Source organism: Phodopus roborovskii, unplaced genomic scaffold (genome assembly GCF_943737965.1).
Source record: "Phodopus roborovskii unplaced genomic scaffold, PHOROB, whole genome shotgun sequence".
NCBI classification, from domain to species: Eukaryota; Metazoa; Chordata; class Mammalia; order Rodentia; family Cricetidae; genus Phodopus; species Phodopus roborovskii.
Window position 1 is genome coordinate 3906714 of NW_026126588.1, and position 24203 is coordinate 3930916.

Here is a 24203-nt window from a genome sequence, read left to right on the forward strand (position 1 = left end):
ATGTTACACAGGGCCAACACAATTCCAGCCCAATCTACATATATTCTACGTGAACTCAGGGAATGAAGTGTAAAAGAAACTTAACAAATGACTAATCTCACAGGTACATTTTCTAACATGGTGAATACTGTCATATTACAAATAAAACAAAATAATACACAGACCCCACTGGATACTACTTAAAAACAAACCAGGTTTGGTATGCCTTTGATACTTCAGAATACACACTCTGTAGAAAAATAAAGTATTTAAGCTGGCAAATGAAAATGAATTTGAGGGTTCAGTATCTTGGCTAACAGGAAAAGTCAAGTCTGCAGAGAAAGAAATACAGTATTTAAAATTTTGCTAGAGTAGCACAGTATTTAATACATTTAAAGAAACATTTTTCTTGAAATGTGGTATAGTTCTTGTAATGTGTGTATATACATATACATATATATACATATATATATATATATGTATACACACACACACACACACACACACACACACACACAGTTTTTTTTTTTTTTTTCAGGAGAAAACTTGATGGGAGCACATTTCCCCTTTTTCATATTCTGTGGACTTTAGTGGGAGTTTATATTTATGTTTACAAGTCATGTTCCCTTCAGTCTAAGATAGCAACACCCACCCCTTGTAACTTTTGAAAGTAAATTACATTCATAATATCAAAGCCATTACTGAAATAAAGGACCTATAGTTGCAAGATCAACACTGTGTGTATGTGTGCTTGTGTCTTATACACAGTGAGTAAGAGTGGCCTGACATGGTTACAGCTCAGATACTGTCTCGCTTGTTGTCGCCAGCTATGCAACTTTATCCTACAGAGGTCACAGATCCCTGAGGTCACAGAGGTACAGCATGACCTTGCTTTCTAGTCACAATGCCAGGTCAAACACTGGCCACTTCCTGAGATTTGAGACTGAAAATGCAGAGGGGGGTCTGCTTCTCGCAAGGCGGTGACACTAACCGTGCACATTGCTTGTGGTGTGTTATCTAGCCTCCAGGTAAAACAACAGAAACACATGCTCACTAGGCCGAAAGAACAACACAAAACAACATAGAGCAAACACCAGAGGTTTTTTTTTTTTTTTTTTTTTTTTTTCAGTGTCAACAAAAATTATTTCCTTGGTGTTTCAAACTCCAGGGCTCAGCACCTCCATTTCTTCCTATAGGATGCATGGATGCCACAATTCTTCCAACATGAGAAATTAGTCTATGTAATTCATAACTTTTCTAAACAACATACCAAATAAACCATTTCACAGAGACAGGAGAATACTTAATTGAACCTTCACGTGATCTGCAGCTTCTAACATGAACTCATGAATCCACGGTGCTGTGCTTACAGTCTGTACGCCACACAGAGGTGATTACCAACACTCTACATCAGTGTCCTGAGAAAACGACGAACGTAACACATGTAGCAAATACTGCATTACTTAGTGGTAGCACATATCTTTTAGTTAGCACGGTATAACTGCTATCTGAACACTGTCAGAATCCTGAATCAAACCCTTAAATATCATGGCCAAGTTCTTTACTCAGGAGGAAATCTGATCTTTCTAAATAACCTTATAAGCATTATCAGCTAGAAGTGCCAGGTTTTACTTAATAAAATCATCTCTAATACCAGATGTGTTCTGTTTCAGAATAAAAAAAAGCTTGATAACAGATTTTGGAGATGGCATTCAGTTATATCTCTTTGAAGATCTATGATCAGAAGGTTTTAAAAATTAAAATACAGAATTCCATGGCTCAGAAACACATTGTATCCTAAAGGTTTGTTAAACTCAATATGTATCTTCCCATATACTCCTTAAATGATGGGTAGACTTCTATCTAATCCATAAAAAGCTATTTAGCCTACATACACTCAGACTATACTTAGTGAATATAGGTACAGGAAAGGCCAGGATTAAGAAAATTTGGGGCTGGAGAGATGCCCTCAAAACAATCAGGGGAACCCATATTCAGATCCCTGTACCCACAGAAAACCAGCAGTCTTCTTGAGGTGTACACAGATGTATCCCATTGTGTGTGTGTGTGGGGGGGTAAGGTGTGTGGGTGCGTAGGTAGAAGTGAGACCTAGTCAGATACATAAGTTCATGGACCAGACAGTCTAATCTAGCAGCTGTAAACCTGTGGGTTGAGACCCCTTCAGGGGTCGCAAATCAAATATTCTGCATATCAGATATTTACATTATTACAACGGTAGCAGAATCACAGTTATGAAGCAGCAACAAAATAATGTTATGGTTGGGGGTCACCACAACATGAGGAATTTTATTAAAGGGTCACAGCTTGAGAAGCACTGATCTAAGTAACTAGCGAGATTCAGGTTTAGTGGGATTCTATCTCAAACCATGAGGTGGAGATCATCTGTGAAAGGAAGATCAGGAATGTCAACTTCTGGCCTTCACATGTATGTGCACGCGCATGTACGCACAAGTGGTTGTGGTATACACACACACACACACACACACACACACACACACACACACACACACACCCGAGAAGGGGAGGGGGAGAAGAAGAGAGGTAGAGAGAATATGAGAAAGAGATTTGTCATCTTTTGACAAGGACTAGCACTAGGCAAATTTCCTGAAAATATCACTGAAAGCTTTTCAATTTCTTGGCACCTACCTCTCTCTCCCATCCTGTACAAGACAACATATAACGCACTGTTCCTTACTAATCAAATTTCTTCAAGGTGCAAAACCACTTGGTATTTCTTGTCACTAAAATTCTTTACAAAATGTCTCACTAATGAGTAAGAGGTAAAAAATCCAAATCACGCTAATACATAAGTTAGCAAATAACCTTGATCTTTCGTGTATTTTGAAAATATCTGAAGAAGATGAAGCAATATCTTCTCAACTATGGTTTACGAGCTGTGGCCTTGTGATAGTGAAGTTTTACATTTGTAAACCAAATATGACAAATCTACTATCACGATGTGGTTCTCTTTAGAAATTAAAGGAAATGACAAGAGAAAGAAAAATGAAGGCAAGTGTCTATGATTTTAAAAATGAGGGAGACCCATGCTGTATGTATCTCAGAACTAACTGATGAGAGTTTGCATTCAACTGGACAAAATCGAAGTGAATAAAATGACCCACATGGAAATTATATAGCTCTTCATGAAAGATATTCTATATAAGTTAGTTCAAAGGGCAATTTAAAAGGTCAATTACAAAACACTTCCACTCCCGTAAATGAAAACAGGAATACTGCATGAATCCATAGCTGTAAGAAGCTGCAGTGGCTGTTCTAAGCTTCTGAGAAAGCTTCAACATGGAGAGAGCAGTATGTTTTATCTTATAAACTCCTTGAACTTCCTCAGGATGTAGTCGGAACTGCAATTTCTCATGAAAAGTATATGAGCAGGGTGGGTCTTCTTAACGTATCACATGTATTTCCAGATAGCTATTTCAATCTAGGATTCCATTATTCTAAAGAATTTTCTACTACTATAAGTCCATGAAACTAGATAATTCTTGGTGCAAACAAGAATTTTTGTTTAACAAAAATTCTAAACAAAACACACTTTCTAGTTTAAATAAAGTATGACTCTCCTCCTCCAGATTTGTTATGGTCCGGGGTAAGATGGGAAGATAATTTTCTTACATGTGGCGCTTGTCCCCTAGAGACCGTAACTGCCATAAACCACCCAGTTGGCCTTCAGGCTTCATATGTAAAAGTCCCAAATATCAAGTGAGTAAAATGATCTATAGACTATAAAGAAGAATTTTAAATATTTGATGAGCTTAGGCAAGCCAGGTCACAAAGATATCATCATTTTCAATTATGTTACACACAATGAGATCACTAATATCACTCTTTCTGAGCCTGCCTTCTTTCACTTAGCATGGTATCTTCTAGTGTCATCATGCACTGGCTGAATTCCTTCCCACTTTCAATGGCTGACTACTCTCTCTCTCTCTCTCTCCCTCTCCTATCTTTCTCTCCCACACACATAGTTCCTTCTTTCCTCCCCACCCCTTTTTCTTAGGCAGAGTCTCACTGTGCAGCCCAGGCTGTCCTTGGAACTTCAGATCCTCCCAGGCATTACTGAGTCCAGCAATATCACAATTTCTTTGCGTACTTGTCTGTTAAATGACAGGTTGTTTCTGTATGGTTGCTGTACTGGCCTGCCCTTGGGGATCTGACAGGAAAAGCCCTCAGCTGCAGCCACTAAGAGCACCACCTATGCACATTTACTATGTTACCTTTTAAATGGGTCCTGCCCACCCCTTTTCCCTGCTTCTCTCTCTCTCTCTCTCTCTCTCTCTCTCTCTCTCTCTCTCTCTCTCTCTCTCTCTCTCCTGTATCTTTTTCCCCAGCTGGTCTCCCCTCCTCCCTACCCCATTTTTCCATTTACTTGTCCCCAATAAAAAACACTGCCACCTAAGCTCTGTCTCATGTCTTTCTCTAGCACGCCACTTTTTAAAATTACAACAGTGGCTACTGTGAATCACTGCAATGAACACTGGAACAAAGTTAGAAAAGGCTTTCTAGCATTTCTTTGAGAAATGCTGTTGGAGTTCTGCTAGCTGTGGTGCTAAATCTGAATTTTACCTTAGACAGCACAGACACTTAATGATGTCAATTCTTCCTATCTAAGAACACTGGCTTTCTTTCCAGTTCTTTGTGTTTGTTCAGTTAATAGTGTATGGATTTCAGTGAACTGAGGCTTTTGTAAATGTCTGTTATCCTGGCTGCCTGCTCAGATGCATAGATAAAGAGAACTACAAAAGTTATTCTCTAGGAAAAGGGGCCAATCCTGCTTTCCCCTCCCTCTCATTATCCTCCAACTTTCTGTTTCTCCATGACTTGGATAGGTTCTACAGAGGGGAGATACTTATGCATGGCATGCATCTTGGTGAAGACCTATGTTCAGTTACTGGGGGGAACACTAGCAACCTGAGAGAGTTCTTGTAGTCTTTCTTTCAGTGTGAAAATGACCCTTTCGCTATTCTACACTCTGAATTCTGTTTTCTCCATACTCAAGAGCAGGAAAGTAGGCTCATTATCAACAGTCTCTGACTTTTACTCTTTGGGGAACAGAGTAATTGTAAGGAATTGAAGTAATAGCTCTTAACATTTTAATAGAAAATAGGTGAAACACCAAATTGTTAATATGCAAATCCTAGTTATTGAAAATTTAAGCATGATACTTAAACATTACATCAGCATATATTACACATAACGATGGTTTCATTATGACATCTTCATAATGTGTATATGTGTGTGTGTATATATATATATTATTTTGATTATATTCAACCCCATTAACTTTTTGTCCTTTTCACTCCAACTGACAGATCTTCTGCTTCCCTTTGTACTTTCTGTTTCATGGCTACAGTAACTGTATGAGTAAAAAATTTTCAGGATTTTGACAACATGGTAAAGACTGCTCCTTATAAGCAACCATAAGAGCTATATGATGGTAACAGTGATGGAGGCAATGTGGCTTTTAAAAATAATTTATTCTCATGGTCTGTCAGTCCAGTATATATAGCAGATAAATGAAAAAGTACATACTCCTTATTACCAAATACTCAAGGTAGGTTCCTGGACAAAAATAACTATAGTCACAGTATCATTCCATCTGAAAGATACAATCTTCTGTTAAACCTGGACCTGAAGCCTGGCTTTGCCAACAAATTCATTTGCGCCAGTACAAGCCAACATGGAAGTAGTGAGGGCAGGGAAAATGGACGATACCTCCAGCTAAGGAAACAGCATCACCAAGACTCCAACAGGAAGCCAGCCAGACAATGAGAGCCTTTCACAGCTGCAGAGTAGGCAGAGAAGGTCAGGGAAGGTGAGAAGAGGCCTGGCAGAACAAGTTCGCAGGGGCGTATACCTATGGTCACAGCCCTTTACATCGCTGTGCTGCGTGGGAGAGACTGGCTTTCTGTGCTTGGAAATTATATTTTTTAAACTGAAAAAGAGATGATAGTATCAGCATACTACACAGCTGTGGCTCAGTGTGACCCATCCTCACAGTCTGATGTGTCTGAAAACCGTCTCCAAATGGCAGTGCTGTTCAGGGACAGGATGGCACTGTTAGAGGACAGTGTCTAGGGGAAGTAACCAGGCCCACAGAGGGACAGGTTCTCGGGGGTCCAGCCTGGCTCTCTTCCAGGCACACTTCTGTGTCCTGGTCACCAGCATGTTATTAAGCTGCCTCTTGTTCTTACAGCCATGAACAGCCACCATGTCTGTTCCTTAATTACTTACATGCATTCTGTTGTAGCGATGAGAAAAATAACTCACAACCTAGCTAAAACTATAGCTATGTTATTTATCATGTATAGACAAACACTTAAAAGTTTCCAGGGTTTGGAAGCATGCATGCTCATGGGGAGCTCATTTAGCCAACTAGCCAACACTAGTGGCTGGACCGGAATTTATCACATCCTGAAATACCTAAAAGGTGCTGCTAGATGAAGGCATGAGTGCTCGCTCACATCTTGTACAAGTGTATGTGAGCCCTGGCAGAGCGTAGGAGAGGAGCAGGAGGGTGGGAAGGTGAGAGCTGAAGATGGAAAGACTGCCTGAGTAAGACTCTTAAAGATGCATCCACTCTTAGGCATATACCCAAAAGATACACATCCATGCAACAATGACATCTGTGCAACTATGTTCATAGCAGCACTAATGCTAATAGCAATGATTGTAATAGCCAGAACCTAGAAACAACCTAGATGACCCTCAACCCAAGAATGGATGAAGAAAATGTACATTTACCCAATGGAGTACTACTCAGCAGAAAAAACAAAAGGATCTTGAAATTTCTCAGGGAAATGGATGGAACTAGAAGAAACCATCCCGAGTAAGGTAATCTAGTCATAGGAAGACGAACATGGTATGTACTCACTCACACATGGATTTTAGGCATAGAGCAAAGGATCACCAGCCTACAATTCACACTGCCAGAGAAGCTAGGAAACAAGGTGGACACTAAGAGAGACATACATGGTCCCCTAGAGAAGGGGAAAGGGACAAGATCTCCGGAGAAAATTGAGAGCATGGAGGGAGGGGAGAGAGAGTTAAGAGAAAGATAAGGGGAGAAGAGGAGGGAAGATGAGAACATGGGAGAGAAGGAGTCAGGGGAGGAATAGAGGAGAGCAAGAAAAGAGACACCATAATAGAGGGAGCCATTATAGGTTTGAAGAGAAATCTGGCACTAGGGAAATGTTCAGGGACCTCCGAGGATGACTCCAACAAACAATCTGAGCCATAGTGGAAAGGCTGCCTTATATGCTCTTTCCTGATAGTGAGATTGATGACTACCTTATATGACATCATAGAGCCTTCATCCAGTAGCTGATGGAAGCAGAAGCAGACACCCACAGCTGAACACTGAGCCGATCCTGGAATCCAGTTGCAGAGAGGAAGAAGTGATGAGCAAAGGGGTCAAGACCAGGCTACAGAAACCCACAGAGACAGCTGACCTGAACAAGCAAGAGCTCATGGACCCCAGACTGATTGCTGGGAAACCAGCATAGGACCGACCCAGAACCCCTGAACGTGGGTCTCAATTAGAAGGCCTGGACAGTCTATTGGACCTGTGACAGTGTAACCAGGATGTATCCTGGGTGCACGAAAGGACTTTGGGAGCACATTCCCTATGGAAGGATACTCTCTTAGCTTAGAGACTTGAGGAGAGCCTAGGCTCCATCACAAACAACTTGACAGATTTTGATGACCCCTCCTGGAAGGCCTTACCCTCCCTGGGGGAGTGGATGGGGAATGGGACAGGATGGGGGAGTAGAGGGTTCTGGGGGACTTAGGAGGATGGGAGGGGCAGGGAACTGGGATTGATATGTAAAATAAGGAAAAAAAACAAAATAAAAATTAGTCATAGAACCTCTAACAACCGGGGGAAAAAAAGATTCATTAATAAAAGGCTCTCCAGCAGAAAAAGGAGACCAGCAAAAAGCAGTGGCCTGACTGACTCTCACCTGCCTTTTAAGTTGATGATATGAAAAGTGTCACAGATACATTAACACAATGGACACACTAGTCCCTAACACAAGCATTTGTAAGTTAGGAATGTGTGGTATTAGGTTGATCTGCGTGATTTACCAGGAAGTAGCAGTAAGAACTGGACTGAAGTTAGGTCCTCAGCACATATGTAAAGAAAGGGAGGGGGATTCTATACCAAATAAGCAATGGTTTGTTAATTCCACTATACAAACTGAGACACTAAGACAGAGACCTTGCCACAGAATAGACTTTTTTCATATTTAGAAATACCGACTTACTGAGATTAAGCCAGTGAAGATAAATAAAAGCCAGACTATATAACAACAATCTGCCCACCTACTGTGGGGAATGTGGGTCAAGGAGAAAGAATAGGGAAATATAATCCACAAAATATTCAAGGCAAAAATATGCTGGTTATTACAGCAACCACAATCTGAGAACTATAAACACTAAATGTAAATTAGTGGTAAATCCTGTGGTGTTCTTAAATTCAATGATATTTTAAAACTCTTTTCTGCCAAGGTGTTTTATAAACAAGTTGGTGGACTGATCTTTAAGAGAAGCATTTCATTTAAAAAAGATCAAATTAAAATTATGTGAGACAGAAAATATTGGTTCTTAAAATTGTAATTGAACAGTATAATCAGTTATGTGCTTAACAAACTCACACTGATGCAAGAGTCAGTCCAGCAGCCCAGCCATGCCTGCACACGCGTGTCCAGGGCAGAATGAGATGCTCACAGCAGCCCAGTCATGCCTGCACACGCGTGTCCAGGGCAGGATGAGAAGTTCACTGCTGGGAGAGCTGGTGTCCATCTTTACCCTGACACATGGCTGTTTCACTCCTATGATCTGGGGAAGGGAGGATGCACAGCCATCCTGTCCAAACTTTAGAAAGGACTCTTGTACCAAGACAAGGGGCCCTGCAGTTGCCATGTGCCTTCTGACTTGGATGATGAAAGAGCAGTTGCGCAGGTTCAGTCTCAAGGCTACTGCCACTAATTTTGCTCCCTGGAGGATTTAGGAAGGAGCCAGGAAGGTAAATTTCACTCAGAACTAGTAAAGAAGAGTCTGGATAGCTCTGGAGACAGAAGACACCAAGAAGGTGGTGAACTTGCCAGTCGGAACCTGAGTCAGAACAGAGCCTCTCCATCAGGCCAGACATTGCTCCTTTAAAATTACATTTATATTGCCATTATTATTTTATTATTTTTGTATATATGTGTGTTCATTTACCTGCTACACTGCATATGTGTAGGACAGAGGAGGACACCTTGGAGAATCAGTTTTTCTTTCCATCATGTGTGTGCTGGGGATTGAACTCAGGATCTTGGGCTAGGCAGCAGCCATTTCACTGGCCTGAGCCCATATCCGTTATGACACATACTGCACCCATATAGCAACATTTAATAGTCACTCATTTTGTCATTATTTTTCCTTTCCAAACTGAGATGGCAGTATCTTCACAGAAACCTTTAAGGAGTCTATTTCTTCTGAGAAATTCAGATAGATATCAACATTAAAGAATGAATATATATATCCTCTTTCTCCCTGCAATTCTGAAGACTGAACCCAAGGCCTTGACATACATAAGGCAAACTGGCGACCATGGAGTCACAACCCTCACACCTATCTTCATACCTATCTTCATTTCCCAACCCAAATCCATCGGCATTTTAGGCATGTACTGAACAGTTTTTTTTTTTTCTTTTTAATGGTTTTAATTGGGGTTGAGGGTTTAATTGTCTTTATAAATGCTTACCTTAGTCATACCAATCCTTTCGCTTGTTTGTTAGATTTTATTGGAGGTGTTTAATGACTCAGTTTTAGAGGAATTTTATTTAAGTATGCTGGGGACTAGTAGAATACACTTTACAAACAGAAGACAGAGAGCATCTGAGCTGTCTCTGGCTCCTCAGGAGGTTTCCAGTTGTCTTGTCTCCAGAAATCACTGTATGGACTGAGAGCTCTTGGAAATTAGAACTCGACTGCTGAGATTAGGTTGACTAACACAGGTGATGTCTCTTATCATACAGCCCTCAGGAGACACTGTGTTCTGTAAACCTTACTGGCAGTTCATTTCTTGTTAAGCAAATTAGGGAGTCACCTGACATATCATTCGATTTAAAGGTTATACAAAACAAAACGTTAAGCTGCCTTACATACGTACCATCCTGCTTTCTAATTAGATTCTATTGGAACATAGCAGAAATATAAACAGTCACTAGGGATATGCTGTAGGGTGTTCTCTCTGGCAAGCTCTACTCACAGCTCTCCTTTGGACCTTGCCCATTTGTAGATTAGGCTGGAGGCAGAGCTCACTGAGTTTTTAACCGATCATGTTTACAGGCCCTTCATCACCTTGGACAGAGTGGTTGACTTAAATCAATGACAAACTTGAACTTCTCAAACTCTTCCCCATGCAGGGCTCTCCTGTCAGAGGGCTTTTTGCTAAAAGAAACCAAATCTGTCTCCAGCTTTTTGGGATTCTTCCCTGACTTCTGATTTACCTAGCCACACCTAGCTGACTAGAATGAAAAAAATTTTCAACATAGAAACCTCATTTAGAAGTGCGCTGTATTCACGTGTATGGTGATGCCTCCTATTTTCCTCTTTCATGCTTAATGCCTCTTAAATACACTAAAATAACTCACAGGGGTAGGTATCTCCATCCATCCATCCATCCATCCATCCATCCATCCATCCATCCATCCATCCATCCATCTATTCCTTAGAGGGAACTTCACAGATCATAGTCATGGACCTTAGCCAACTGCTAGACATTTGGTGCTAGAGAACTAACAGGTTGATATGATTGACTATGATGAAGGTGAATGATAAAGGTAAATGGAGGCAAAATTTCAGATAGTTTTCATATTTCTAGCCCCAAAATACTTAATAGCAATAAAGTAGTTTCCAAGGAAACACAAAGCCAGGCACACACATCAGCTCAAAACTGCAGCAAAGAACATGCTTTTCACACACCCACTGGGTTTTTTCAGAATCAGCTAGGGTCCCAAGTCTTCACATTTATAAAAGGCTTGCTCTTCAAAATTGCCTTTACATGAGAACTGAGAGAGAAGGTATGGGAGAGAAAGGGAGGGAGGGAGGGAGAGGGAGAGAGGAGGAGGGGGGATGGAGGGAGGGAGCCTGTTCCAATGCAGCTCCATGGGTGGGTCTACACCATCCCCTCTGTTCTATGAGAGAAGGTAGCGCACTGTTTCTGCAGGCATAAGTGACGCTTAGAGGAAAATTAAATCATGGAATGATGGGGAGGCTGATTATTCTACTATGCTTTAAAGGCAAGAGATTGCAGTCTTCGAGTCCAAAGTGGTTTCATATGGACTGCCACAGCTGCGGTTTACTGCTGAAACTATAACCTGTCAAATTAGAAGCAGGCAAGGCCTCTGCTCTTAATGGTTCCACTTTCTACTTCTACTGTCTACAGCTATGTCTACAAGTCTATCATTTTTTATTCAGTTCAACTATGTCATTTGGATGAGTAAAATATGGAAACTACTTGTCATGTTGGCAGAAGAAGATTCTAGTATGGCACAGGCTTAACGAAACCATCAATTATAGGCTTGCTATCTAGATAAGGCTGACTTCTACTGTAGGTGTCCTTACTGAGTTTGCTCTTTCATTATCCTGGTTAACTCTGTACAGTGTACAGTGCAAGATGGGAAAGAGGTTCAGGTGTGTGGCCATTGGAGTTGTTTCTGCTTCTAGAGACTTGACTGACTTTACTGAGTCAACAACCTTCCAGCTCTAGTCTGCTATTAGGAGCCAAGTATTAATTACAGAATGTTCCATCCTGATTCCTGTGGAATGGCCTTCAGTTTAGCTGAGAACTGTACTAAAGAAATTAAAAAGTCAGGTATTCAACTTTACATGTAAATTTGGTAGAGTCCTCCTTTCCTGGCTCTCTACATGCTCATCTCATGATACAAAATATTAGAAACTAAAGCACAAACACTTCACTCCCTAAGCAACACATCATAAGTGAAACCATTCCCTACAAAATCATATCCTGTTGAGGCCATAATGACATCAGAAATGTGTTTATCATCTGTTTTAGACAACTTAGCATATTTTTGGCCCGCAGCAAAGTTGAAGTAAAACCATTTGTAGTTGCCTCAAAGCACGATAACCACACTTTTCTAAGGTAATTGATACCTAAGAGGATACTGCCTTCAGATCACAGCCCAGGATCTAGGCATGCTAATTTTTAAAAGAAGGTTGTTAAATTTACAATGCATGGATGTCAACTGGGCTACCTCCAGAACTCAATGGGAAATAATTCCCCTTTTAGCATGCATAGAGACCACAATGAAATAGGCTTTTAGAAACTCCCTTGGAACTCTGGAATTACCTCTCTTGCTCAATTTAAGGAGAAGGGGGAAACTGAGATTCCTTTTTGAATGTAAAAGCATAATAGTCATAGTGAGAACTAAGAATACTACCGTGTGTTTTGGAAGGCACTCAAATGAAATCAATCATTACTTTCGTTTTTCCTGGAGTGTATTTAAAGAAGCAGTGATTTAAAGTATAGATAGCTAAGGTAAATAGAAGACATACAATTTTTATATTCATTGTGAAAACATGTGTAGGGAATGCAAATATGTCACTTGCTTTCTCTGACAGTGATATAAAGCATGTAGCTTCCTTGGACACCACCTTAGCCAGTGAGGTCAACCGCAGCTGCCAACAGCAATCTGAAAGGCAGCTCTTCACTGTGTATGCCAAGACAAAAGCACCAAGAATTACCTTTGCCCTGCAGGCAACTGGATAATTTGGGAGAAAAAGTTAAATAAATATTTAATCTAAAGTAGCATGAATGGAATAAAATGCAACAGCAAATGTCAGATCCAGAGAAGGGAATGCTCACCACTTCCATAAAAGAAAATAAAGAGTCAAAACTCAGGGTGTTTCCTTCTCACAGTCAAGAGTGGATGCAAAGCTGCCCTTCCCAGGGCTTGCTCTTGAGTGTGCTGCCCAGACAAAGCACACTGATCTGGACACGTCAGGCGAGAAGCCGAGATCACGGGCACTGGGCTGGCCAGTCTACTGCTATGAAACACAACGGCATGCCATACCTCCATTCTTTCCTGTTTAACATCATCAAGTTCGTTGTCCTCAAACATTGCCAGAAGCTCTCCTGTCTGGTCAATAGAGTTGATCAAATCCTGAGCAATTTTCTGTCTCTTGTTCGTACTGCTGCTGCCACTCAGTTTTTCTTCATGAAGATCAGAAAAGAGAAAAAAAAAATGTTCTGAGAAGGGTACATTATTGTCAACCAGCATATATAGCAAACACTGCATGTGATGTTCACTCGCAATCATCTTTACAGAGAAAACCCTTTCCTCTAAAACAAGTCATACAAAAATCAATCACTTCCTAATATCCCCAAATAAAAAAGAGACAGAACCAAATCACATTAGTAATTACCATAGGAAGTGTGAAAGGGAGAGAGGAAGCTCAGGTGTGGCAAAATACTGTCCCATGGTACTCACAAAAGAAATAAAACAATCAGGGTGTGCTAGGTAAACACAAGCGAAGAAGGCAAAATTCACAACTATTAATAAACTATTAATGTTAGAAAACACAGTTCATGACCAAATCTGCATATGAGACAGTGTAGGAATATTGTCTAATGAAAAAAGGAAGACCAACAGGCATACTCTTTTATAGAACCAAGGTAACAACAACAAAATGCCACAAAAGAAACCTACTAAAAAGTATAATCAATGAAAGATATGTGAATGCTTTGCTTTCAAAATTTGACAATTTATGTTAAGGTCATAAAAAGCACATGTGCTTCAGCACCTGCAGTAGCACCCACAGAAACAAGGGCATCTAAGTCATCTTGTGAAATAAAAAATTGTGAACATATATACTCACTCATAGCAAGGGCTGAGATGTAGCTGTAAAAGGCCCTGTTGTCTAATCCCCTAATCCCCAACATCGGGGGAGTGGGGGAGAAGGACAGAAATACAAACACCCAACAATATTACAAGTACCACTTTTTGCTATGTCCCCTCTCTCTCTTTCCTTCTCCCTCCCTCCCTCTTCTTTATGTTATCCGCCAATCCCCAACTCAAGACACAACTCACAATGGCCATTCTGTACGCGACCACCATACACTTCTCTGTGCTCATATATTGGCAATGTATTTCTTTACATACATGCTTTCTTCATTTTCTTTAAAAATGAGTTCTGACAGTCTTCCTTTATGAAGAAAGGTTCATTTTTCCTCTCTTTTGTCCATGTTTCCTAGTTGAAGACAGAGAACGACCTCTCCATCTTCATGGATAAGCCTGATTCTTCCATGAGGCCTGCAAAACCATCTATATCCTATATATCTACTAACATGGGTTTGAGTCCATCCTCTGTTGATGGGAAGACACTTTGTGTCAATTTTTGCTCTGGGGAAATGCTGGAGAGATATCTTATTTGTAGGTGTGCACTGTTTCCATTGCCAAGAGGGAAATGTTACAGACACTTCAAGTTTCATGAAAGTAATTCTGAAGCTGTCTCTTACATTTCTTCCCACAACTCCAGCAGACATCTGGTGAATCTAAATGGAAATACTTCTCATGTCTGTCAGTTATCCTGAGGAGCCTGCTTTCCATCTGCGTTTATCTATGATAACAAGGGCTCTTTCCTATTGCCCCTGTTGTTGTCTGCCTATCTGCTGGAGAGCATCTTTTGCTATAGTCTAAAATTTTTATATTGTTGTTCTTTGTAACTTATGATTTCTCTCTACTTCCACAGTGTGAAGTTTCAATTTTCAAGTTTACTTTTCAGATTTACGGTTTCCTTCATTTTGTTTTTGTCTTTCTGCATCTAGAATTTATTTTATATATAAATAGCATTCCGTTAGTGTCTTTAAAATATATGTACAGCACATTTTCCTGTTATACTGAAATTGTCATACCTCAAATTTCTGTGTCTTAGATTCCGTTCTTGGACATTCTAGCTTATGTCAATCTTCTGTACACAAAATCCCCAATGACACCACAGGATTCATATATACACTTACTTTTCTATTTCATACTTTCCTAAGACACATATGGGCATTTCCCGCTCCATAGGAAAGCTAGAATATTTTTGTATGACCCCAAGAAAACATTATTGGAATTATACCTAAAGCAGCATGAATTCATTATTTTGTTGAACTGATACATTTAATATGTTTCAATTCCATTGTCCTTTTTTTGTTATAGTTATTCCTAACATTACCTGTTCCTGTAGTCAATGTTAATAAGATACTCTCTGTGTTAATTCTAAGAACTATTTTGCTTGAGTCCTACAGGTGACTGCAAAGCACCATGACCCTCATCATGTTGTTGGAATGCTCATGTTGATCCCCATCTATATGCTTCCTAAATAGCTAAGAAGAGGGCTACTATCCATGTACATTTAAAGACTAGTGAACTCAATGAACCCTATCAGTTATCTACTGTTATTTCAAGTAAAAGGGAACTTTTCTAGCCAGTTTCATTTTTTAAAAAAGTATTCTGTGGACATTTTGAAAAAACAAAAATGACTGATGATACTCCAAGAAAATAAGATCTAAGCACACGTATTTGATATTTTGCTGGTTTGATATTTAGTCACTACAGGTGTGTTACACGAAACCAGTGGTTCTCAACCTTCCTAATGCAGCAACCCTTTAATACAGTTCCTCATGTTGTGGTAACCCCAAACCATAGTTATTTTTAGTATAATTTTGCTGCTGTTATGAATCATAATGTTAATATCTGATATGTCACCCTTGTGAAAGGGAAGTTTAACCCCTGTGGGGGTCATGACCCAGAGGGTAAAAGCCACTGTGCTAAACAGTGTGCCTTCTATAATCTTTATTCTTGGCGGTGTTTTAACGCAAAATTCTGAATACAGTGCTAATATTATTTCTTTTGTTTTCTTTACATTTTTACATACACTCATCAAACACAGCATTACTGAACACAGCATTTTGTAATCTTCCAATTTATTTTCGTTGACATTTGTGATCTTTATTTCTTCTTTTTCTTAAATTAATTCTTCTATGTTGATAAACCTTCCATTTTTTCCACTGTTAATTTGAAATTTTAGTATATTTTTCCATTTTATTAATATCTGCTTTTCTCCCTTTGTAGTTTCATTATTAACATCCTGCTTTCCTTTCCTTTTTGGGGTGTGTATTGCATGTGAGAGTGGTGCATTGTGCACACATGCACCTTGGTGTGACTGCCCGTATGCATGTGTACATATAAAAAGGCATCAACTGTCCTTCCCTACAACTCTCTGCTGTGTTCCCTTGAGGCACAGTTATATTATTTTCTCTTAAGAGAAATCTATTAGAGCTGGAGATATGGCTCTGTGGGTAAGGTATTAGCCATGCAAGCCTAAAGGCCTGGGTTTCGACCCCTAGAACCTACATGAAAGCTGGAAGGAAGCAGTATGAACATGTGTAATCCCAGTGCTCAGTACAGCTCTACCAGGAGATGCGAGGTTGAGACAGGAGTCTCCAGAAACTCACAGACCAACTAGTTGAGCACATGTAACAGTGGACTGCCACCCGTGTGTCATAGCATGTAGGTATCTGTAGTACACACACATACACACACACACACACACACACACACACACACACCACACACCACACACACACACCACACACACACGAGCACACATGAGAGACACACACAACACAAAATTATCATTGTATTTATTAATATATTTACATGGTTGTATTGATCTCGGGGGGACAAGTTAAGGGTCATGGCATGGTGAACTCTACCCCTGAGCTACACCCCCTAGCCATTTTAAAAGCAAAATATAACTCAGAAAGTTACTGCAAAGGGTGATAAAGGAGTAGTTAAATGTTGCAGTTGGTGGTAAATACAGATTAATGAATAAACTAAAATATTTTTCGTTTGTCTACTGATGGTTATACAAACCAAATAAAGATGTCTCAACTATTGTCATATACAGGTACTGTATATGGTGTCCACTATGAACATATTAATAAATGTTTACATTAAATATGCATATAATGAAAAATAATTTTTAAAAATTTATAATTATGTGTCTGCTAATTTAAATTATCTAGATGTCACAGATGCCTGATGTCTCTAGTTTTAGGAGCTGTCCGTTCTACATGGCACTGTTCTGCAACCTGTCAAGCATCACCAAGCCTCTCTATGAGTCTCACATGTGCTCTCATCCCTTGCGCAATATGCAACCTGTTTGGATTGTGGCAGATTTACAGCACAGCTGTGAAGTTAGCAAGCCTGAGTCCTCCAACTTTGCTGCTTGTTGAGATGGTTTTGACTATTCTGGGTCATGTACAAATTGGAAAATGGATCATTTCCCCTCTAGAATCTGACATTTCCACACGAATGACCGAATCAGTTTGTTCATTTCATCAAAGTCTGGTGAGATGTGCTCCACTAGCTCCAGCTGAGGATGGCTATTGCCTTAACAATCCTAAATGTTCCGTCTGTGAACACTGGCTATTTTTGTATTTCTTCTTGGCCTTCTCTCTCTCAACAGTGATTTCCAGTCTCTATGTACAAATCTTGCAGGTCACTGGTGAAATTTATTCCAAAATAGTTCATTCTTTGCGATGCTGTTATACATGGTATTGTTTTCTTTATATGATCTTGAATTATTTGGCCTGAATATGAGAAATGTGTACCCATTTGTTTTGTTTACTTATTTATCTTGTATTCTGAAAATTCATGAGTGTGTCCATCAATTGCAACGTTTTTGGTGGGTTAAGATACGTTTCTATATAAAGAGCATGCTACATACATACATAGCTTTACGTGTTTAATCTGGGTGCTTTCATTTCTTTTTTTGCCTAAATATTATGCTAAAACCTTTGTACAATACTGCGTAGAAGAGGAACAAGTACTTATTCTTGTCTTATTTATGCTAGGGAGGAAATTATCTAGCCTTTTCTGGTAAGTATGTTGTTTCCTTCTGGGTTTTCTTCTGGGTTTTCTTGATCAGTAGAAATTGCTCTAAAGTATACTGCAGACTGGGAAGTTTAAACAACGTTCTACAGACCGTGGCATCCTAGGTCCAAGCAGACCTGGTATCTGGTGAAGGCATTTTTTTTTTTTTTTTTTTAACAGATAGGATCTGAGTGTCTCTTTTTAGAAGTATACTGATCCCACCCATCAGGGCTCTCCTTCTATGGTCTAACAACTTCTCAAAGGTCCCCAGATATCCTCTCTTTTGACTTTCATGATTAGCTCTGACTTTACTAAACTGTGTATCAGTACAGATGATTTAGTTTATCCCAATGAAGTTTTTTTTTTATTTAGATACTTGGAGACGTGTTTACTGATTTTCTTAAATCTGACAAGTTTTCATTCACTATTTCTTGGAATATTTTTGTCTGATGCCATCTCTCTTTTTCTCCCCCTCTTCCCCTCCTTCCCTTCTGATACATTATAGTAATGTATTCGTGTAAAGTATACTACTTCTCTTCTGATACACTTATAGTGATGTATGTGTACTGGATACTCCTCTTCTGATACAGCACATGCTGATGTATTAGTGCACTGGATACTCCTCTTCTGATACAGTACATGCTGATGTATTAGAGCACTGTATACTCCTCTTCTGATACAGTACATGCTGATGTATTAGTGCATTGTATACTCCTCTTCTGTGATGTATTAATGCACTGGATACTCCTCTTCTGATACATTATGCTGATGTATTAGAGCACTGTATACTCCTCTTCTGATACAGTACATGCTGATGTATTAGTGTACTGTATACTCCTCTTCTGATACAGTACATGCTGATGTACTTAACGGTGCCTTGCAGTTCTCTGAAGCTGTCAACTTTCTTAGTTTTCATGGTTCTTTAGATTATACAATCTGTAATGTAAACTTACTGGTTCTTTTTTCTGCCAGTTCAAAGCTTCTATTGTTCTAGCTTCCATCTTCCTTATTGTTCTTTAATAAATAATTTTGTATGTGGGTATGTGTGCATGCCATGGCAATTTTTTTTCCAGAGCATTAACTGCCAGGAGCCTGTTGTCTCCTTCCATCACGTGGTTGAGCTCAGGCCATCAGGCTTGGTGGTAAGTGCTGGCCCCTGAGCTGTCTCACTCACTGTATTTACATTTGGACTCCATGATTATATATTTTAAATTTAATCTCTTTATTGATACTGCATATTTTGTGAGGTATGGATGGCTTTCATACTTTCCTGTTCTTCTCTGAATACAATTTCCTTTATTTATGTGACAAACTATAATAATTCATTTGGATTTCTTTGCCTGCTAAATCCAACATCTAGTTTTCCAGAAGGCAAGTTTTGTTATCTACTTTGCTTGTTCTTTTTTTTTTTTTTTAAATATAGATCATATCTATCTGTGTCTTTACACATCTCATGTTTTGTTGTAGAAAATCAGGCAACCATTTCTTCCTTTTGGTGGCCTTGCCCTTCATTGATTCTTTATTTCAATGAGTGGGCCAGACTGGTGACAGATTTCTTCAGAGTGTGCTGCCCCTGATGTGTCTCATCCCTCCATGGTGCAGACTTCTGTGTGATTCTCTTCCTTCACCAGCTTTACAGTGCCTTTGACTGTCACTTTTCAAGCTCCCTATGAAACTTCAGGCTTGTCTGACTGAGTACCACATACAGCTGCTAATTCCCAGTAACCACAAGCCGGGTGCTAATGCTTTGCTTTTAATTATTTGGTTTTATTATGTTAAATGGTATGTAGGTTTTGTGTGTGTGTGTGTGTGTGAGAGAGAGAGAGAGAGAGAGAGAGAGAGAGAGAGAGAGAGAGAGTGCAGGTGCCCTCAGAGGCCTGGGCCTTGACTGGCTGCACTGGAGTTATAGGTGGTGGCGAGTTGCCTGTCATGGATGCTGGGAATCAAACTCAGGTCCTCTGAAAGAGCAGTTCATGCTCTTAACCCCTAAAGGACAGCTTCTGATAACACCCCTGGGAATACAATCTCCATATTTTAGCATGCTAATGTTGATCCCTTTGCTTTGCTATTCCTAGTTATTCCTCCTTGTCTCACTGTTGAGCATCAAGCTGCTCACTCTTTTGCTTGGTGCTGTTCAGTGGATCTCCTAGGATTGCCTAGGATTGCTAGGATTGCCACTTAGAGGTAGGTCCTAGCTATGAACTTCCACATGCTCTGCTCCATATAACTTTCTTAAGGGAGCTTGCAGAGTTCTCAGTCTGCCTCTCTCTGTGCTGAACCTTGGTACTGTACTAGATCTGTTGGAAATCAGTGTACACCATGAAATGAAGGAACTGAGGTACTTGAGCCTTTTGAGGTTCCAGAAGAGAAAATCACAAGGTTAAATTGCCAACAAGTGCCAGAGTGTAAGCGCATGGGCAGAGCTCCCAGATGGATCTGGGTGCCTGAGCTGATAAAGCTTTATCTACTCACCTTCCAGGAGCTCATCCTCGTCAATGCCTTTGATGATCTTTGATTTGTAGTCTCGGATAAACATGTATTTTAGAAGTCTTCTAAGTTTTTTCTATTGCAATATAAAGTAAGAAGCTTATAACACATTGTTTTACTGATAAAAGATTGCTTTAAGAATTACATTTAATAAAGTAGTCCTTGACGATCATTGGGAAAATAGAACTATCATTAGCTTATAAGCAAAAAATGTAGTCCTTCAATACTAGCTAAAATGTAAGTGTTTATAAAGGCGTTTTCACATGCATCCATCCAGACATTCCAGAATCACAATAATACTTTTTGTATATTTTAGAAAGCATCTTAAATTCTTTTTGATGATTTCAATAAATACCATATTGCGTTTGGTAAGCCAAGCATACTTATGCTTTGGAATTTTGTATATACTCTAAGAAAAAGTTATGTAAAATGCATTTTAACAATTCATCTTTATATTTAAGTTTTGAGATAAGACCTTGTTGTGTAGCCCAGGCTGAACTTGAACTTGTGATCTTGCTTCACCCTACCTAGTGCTAAAATAACAGGAACGAGCCATACACCTGGCCTGAGAACCCTTCCATAGGATATTATGGAAAGTATCTATAAGCTGAGAAATCTCTGGGAACCTCAAAGCCCATGAATAATTGGTAGGTCTTAAAGACGAACAGCATTCTGAGGATTTAGAAGAGGTTGATAATAGCACTTAACTGTAAGCAACTTATAATCCCTTGTAGCATATATTGTGCTAACCCTAGAATGTATTGCCTCTGGTTCACAATCTTCAATTAATAATGCCTTGCAGCACCTTCTGTCCTAACCCTAGACAGTACTGGCTCCGTTTCACAATCTCCAGGCTTTAGATTTCTAAGGTGGAAACACAGTGCATTATACAAAGCTCTTTACATGAGCATCACTCATGTAAACATTTTCAATCTCCCTGAAGCTGGAACAAATCTAACCGTCTTCTTTTATTGAGGAATCGTCAGGTAAACTACAGACTGACCACTGAAGGTCAGCAGGGCCCAAAGTAGAGAATAACCTGATTCTAACTCTGTCATGTGCAAGTTAAAGAATCTACTTCATATGCCTGCTGCACAAGGGTCACGAGAGACCGCATCCCACGGTGTGTAAAGCGCATCAGGTGGTAGAACATGCTTGTCCAAAAACTCCAACTACTGAAGAACAGTCACACTGCACCCCGAAGGGCTCCTGGTTTTCACCATTTTCCTTTTCTCTTTGCTTTCACTGCACCATTACTTTAGTTTTATTCTGTTTAGTATTCTTCCCTATATAAGCTACTTTACATTCCTTTTGGAATACTTCAGAATATAAATGAAATTACTTGAGAAAACAAACAACTATTTTGCTATAAAAACGTTGTTGGTTTTTCAACATATTCTGGTAAGAGTTCTGGACCCCTGGGCCATCGAGTGGCATATCTTCCTGACGTTTTATAGGATAAAGTGGCCACCTCCCATCAAGGGGAAGGCGTGCCAGTGTGGACTGAGTGTGTTTCACCCTTCGCATCTGTCAGTGGGAAAGAAATGCCAGGGACAGCACATGCTGGGCAGGGGCTCGGCAGTGCTGCTGTTTCCCTGCTGCTCCCGCAGGGCCTTATTGTAGCCAGCAGCCTTCAGGACTTCCTGGACACAGCACCAGGGTGGGTGCTGAGCACTGCTTCTCCTTAAGGACCCTCCAAGTCCAAATCAAACTGGCAAGTCTCCATAAAATGCCTTTTCTCAGCCACGCTCAGGGCCATCACAGTAACCATGCATTCTGCCAGGTTCCTGGCCTTTGGTCTATGATCTAGAAGGCCCCAGGAGCCTTACCTCTGTCATAATCCTTCACTACACCAATCCTCTTTCCCCATCTAATCATACAACCCATGAAATCCTCCAAGTCTTATATGCTTCAATCATATTGCATGGATTGCCTAAAGCAGACTCCAAGCTTTTTGATATTGAATGTATTTCTTTTTCTTTAAATATTCTTCATATTGATAAACAGGTAAATTGATATATAATTTATTCAATTATCTGCTTATAAAAATATGACAAAAACAGACATACAAATATCTGGATACTAATACTTTAGTAATTTGCTTACTTTTATAAGTCAGTGCAGAAAATAAACTTTGTATTTCACGTTAAAAGCAATTCTGTGAAAGTCTGAATTCTATTAATATTAAGGTACAAAATGAAAAGAAAAAGAAATGTGCTCCTCAGAGAGACCCCATGTACAAGAACAGAGCTTAGCTGGTACCTAGGGGACATGAGACGGCAGTGAAAATGTCTCAACAAGTATAAGGAGGAATAAAGATGAACTATAATGCAGTTTTGGCATCAGAGATCTGCTCATGTAAAAAGCAAACAACTCTTGTAGTAAATGAATTTTGTTGTGTAAATTGTGAAAGCTACACTGCTTCAGTGGTTGTGATTCTCATTTGAAAGCTGTAACAAGGGTCCATCATTTCCTTGTGTTTGATACAAAGGAATTATGTTATAGTACCTTATCTTTTCTCATCAAGAACAGAAGATCTTCAGCAGAGATCACCCTTGCTCCCCGCAGCTGAGAGACTTCTGCAGCTTGCTGTAACTACAACAAAGGAAATGCAGGAAATTGTCTCAGAAATATAAATTACACAAAGCACAATCACAATGTCTCAAAAGAGATAAATCTACTACAATAAAGACCTTGGGGAATAATCCAGCAATCAAATCATGTTATTGCTTTTAAAAGCAAAATTCCGTGTGCTTTAAGATATCAAAAAAAATGCAATTAAATTAGCTTATGAGCCCACCTGTAATAGATACAATAAACAGAAATCCTTGATCTCTTTCATGCAAAAGAAAAATCATATGCGGCTTCCAGAAATACATTAATACACCTGAAAATAATTTTATGAAATTTTATCCTTCCTACCCATGTGTGCAATGGTTTCGCTCAGTATCACTAGTTGAATAAGTATATTATTAATCTGAGCTCCCATGCTGGTATGATGTGAAATAGCCCCATTCAGGACTTTAAAGATCAACAAAAACAGAAGCTGTTTCTAATATCCAAAGGAAAAAAAATACTTTTCGCTTTGGCAAGTCTTCAGTGGCTAAAGGATTCAGTCCATAAATCATAATACTGGACGGCATTAATTTCTTTCCACACTAATTACATGCACACAAAAGTGAACTGTATCTGGGATGCACAAGGCAAAACACACCGCCTGAAAAGCTAGATCCCCTGAAATGTCCATCTGGGCATTCAGAGCTGCAAAGCCGAGAGTTTTCAGGAATTCAGAAGCCCTAGAAACATAATCTTACTTGAAAATGACCTGGAAAATAAAAGAATGTGAAAAATGATAGTTGTAGTTTTTGGCAAAGGCAAACTCAGTTTCTTATTTTGATTAGTTGGAAGGAACATAAAATAGGTCCATCTGAAAAAAATCAAGATGCTGGAGCACATGTGAGAAAGATGTGCCCGTAAACTCTTCCAAATTTGATCAGACCGTGCTGATTGCACAAAACCAACTCCCCCATGGTAAGTATTATAAACATATTTACATATGAAAGCTGCTCTCTCACCCGCCCTATGCCTTTCTTTGAATGGAGTAAAACAGCAGCACACATGCCTGAGAGCCACGCTTTGGAGTGTCACACTGCCATCTTCGTCATCTGAAATTAAATGGTGCATTTGTGCTGAAGGACCTCTGTCTGAATGTTTAAACCATTCTGCTAACTAAATAAGCTCTAAACCATCTCTGAATGAGCAGACTAT

The 24203-nt window shown here is 39.6% G+C and overlaps 1 protein-coding gene across 1 annotated transcript in view; it reads right to left on the reverse strand.

The window, feature by feature from the left end:
* Positions 1 to 24203, reverse strand: part of Supt3h (SPT3 homolog, SAGA and STAGA complex component) — a 320819-nt gene that overhangs the window by 89843 nt on the left and 206773 nt on the right. The window contains exons 4-6 of the mRNA XM_051204228.1: positions 22944 to 23030; positions 20421 to 20511; positions 13098 to 13237 (exon numbers count right to left, since the gene is read on the reverse strand). Coding sequence (XP_051060185.1) covers positions 13098 to 13237; positions 20421 to 20511; positions 22944 to 23030 — 318 coding nt within the window. The remainder of the gene's footprint in view (positions 1 to 13097; positions 13238 to 20420; positions 20512 to 22943; positions 23031 to 24203) is intronic.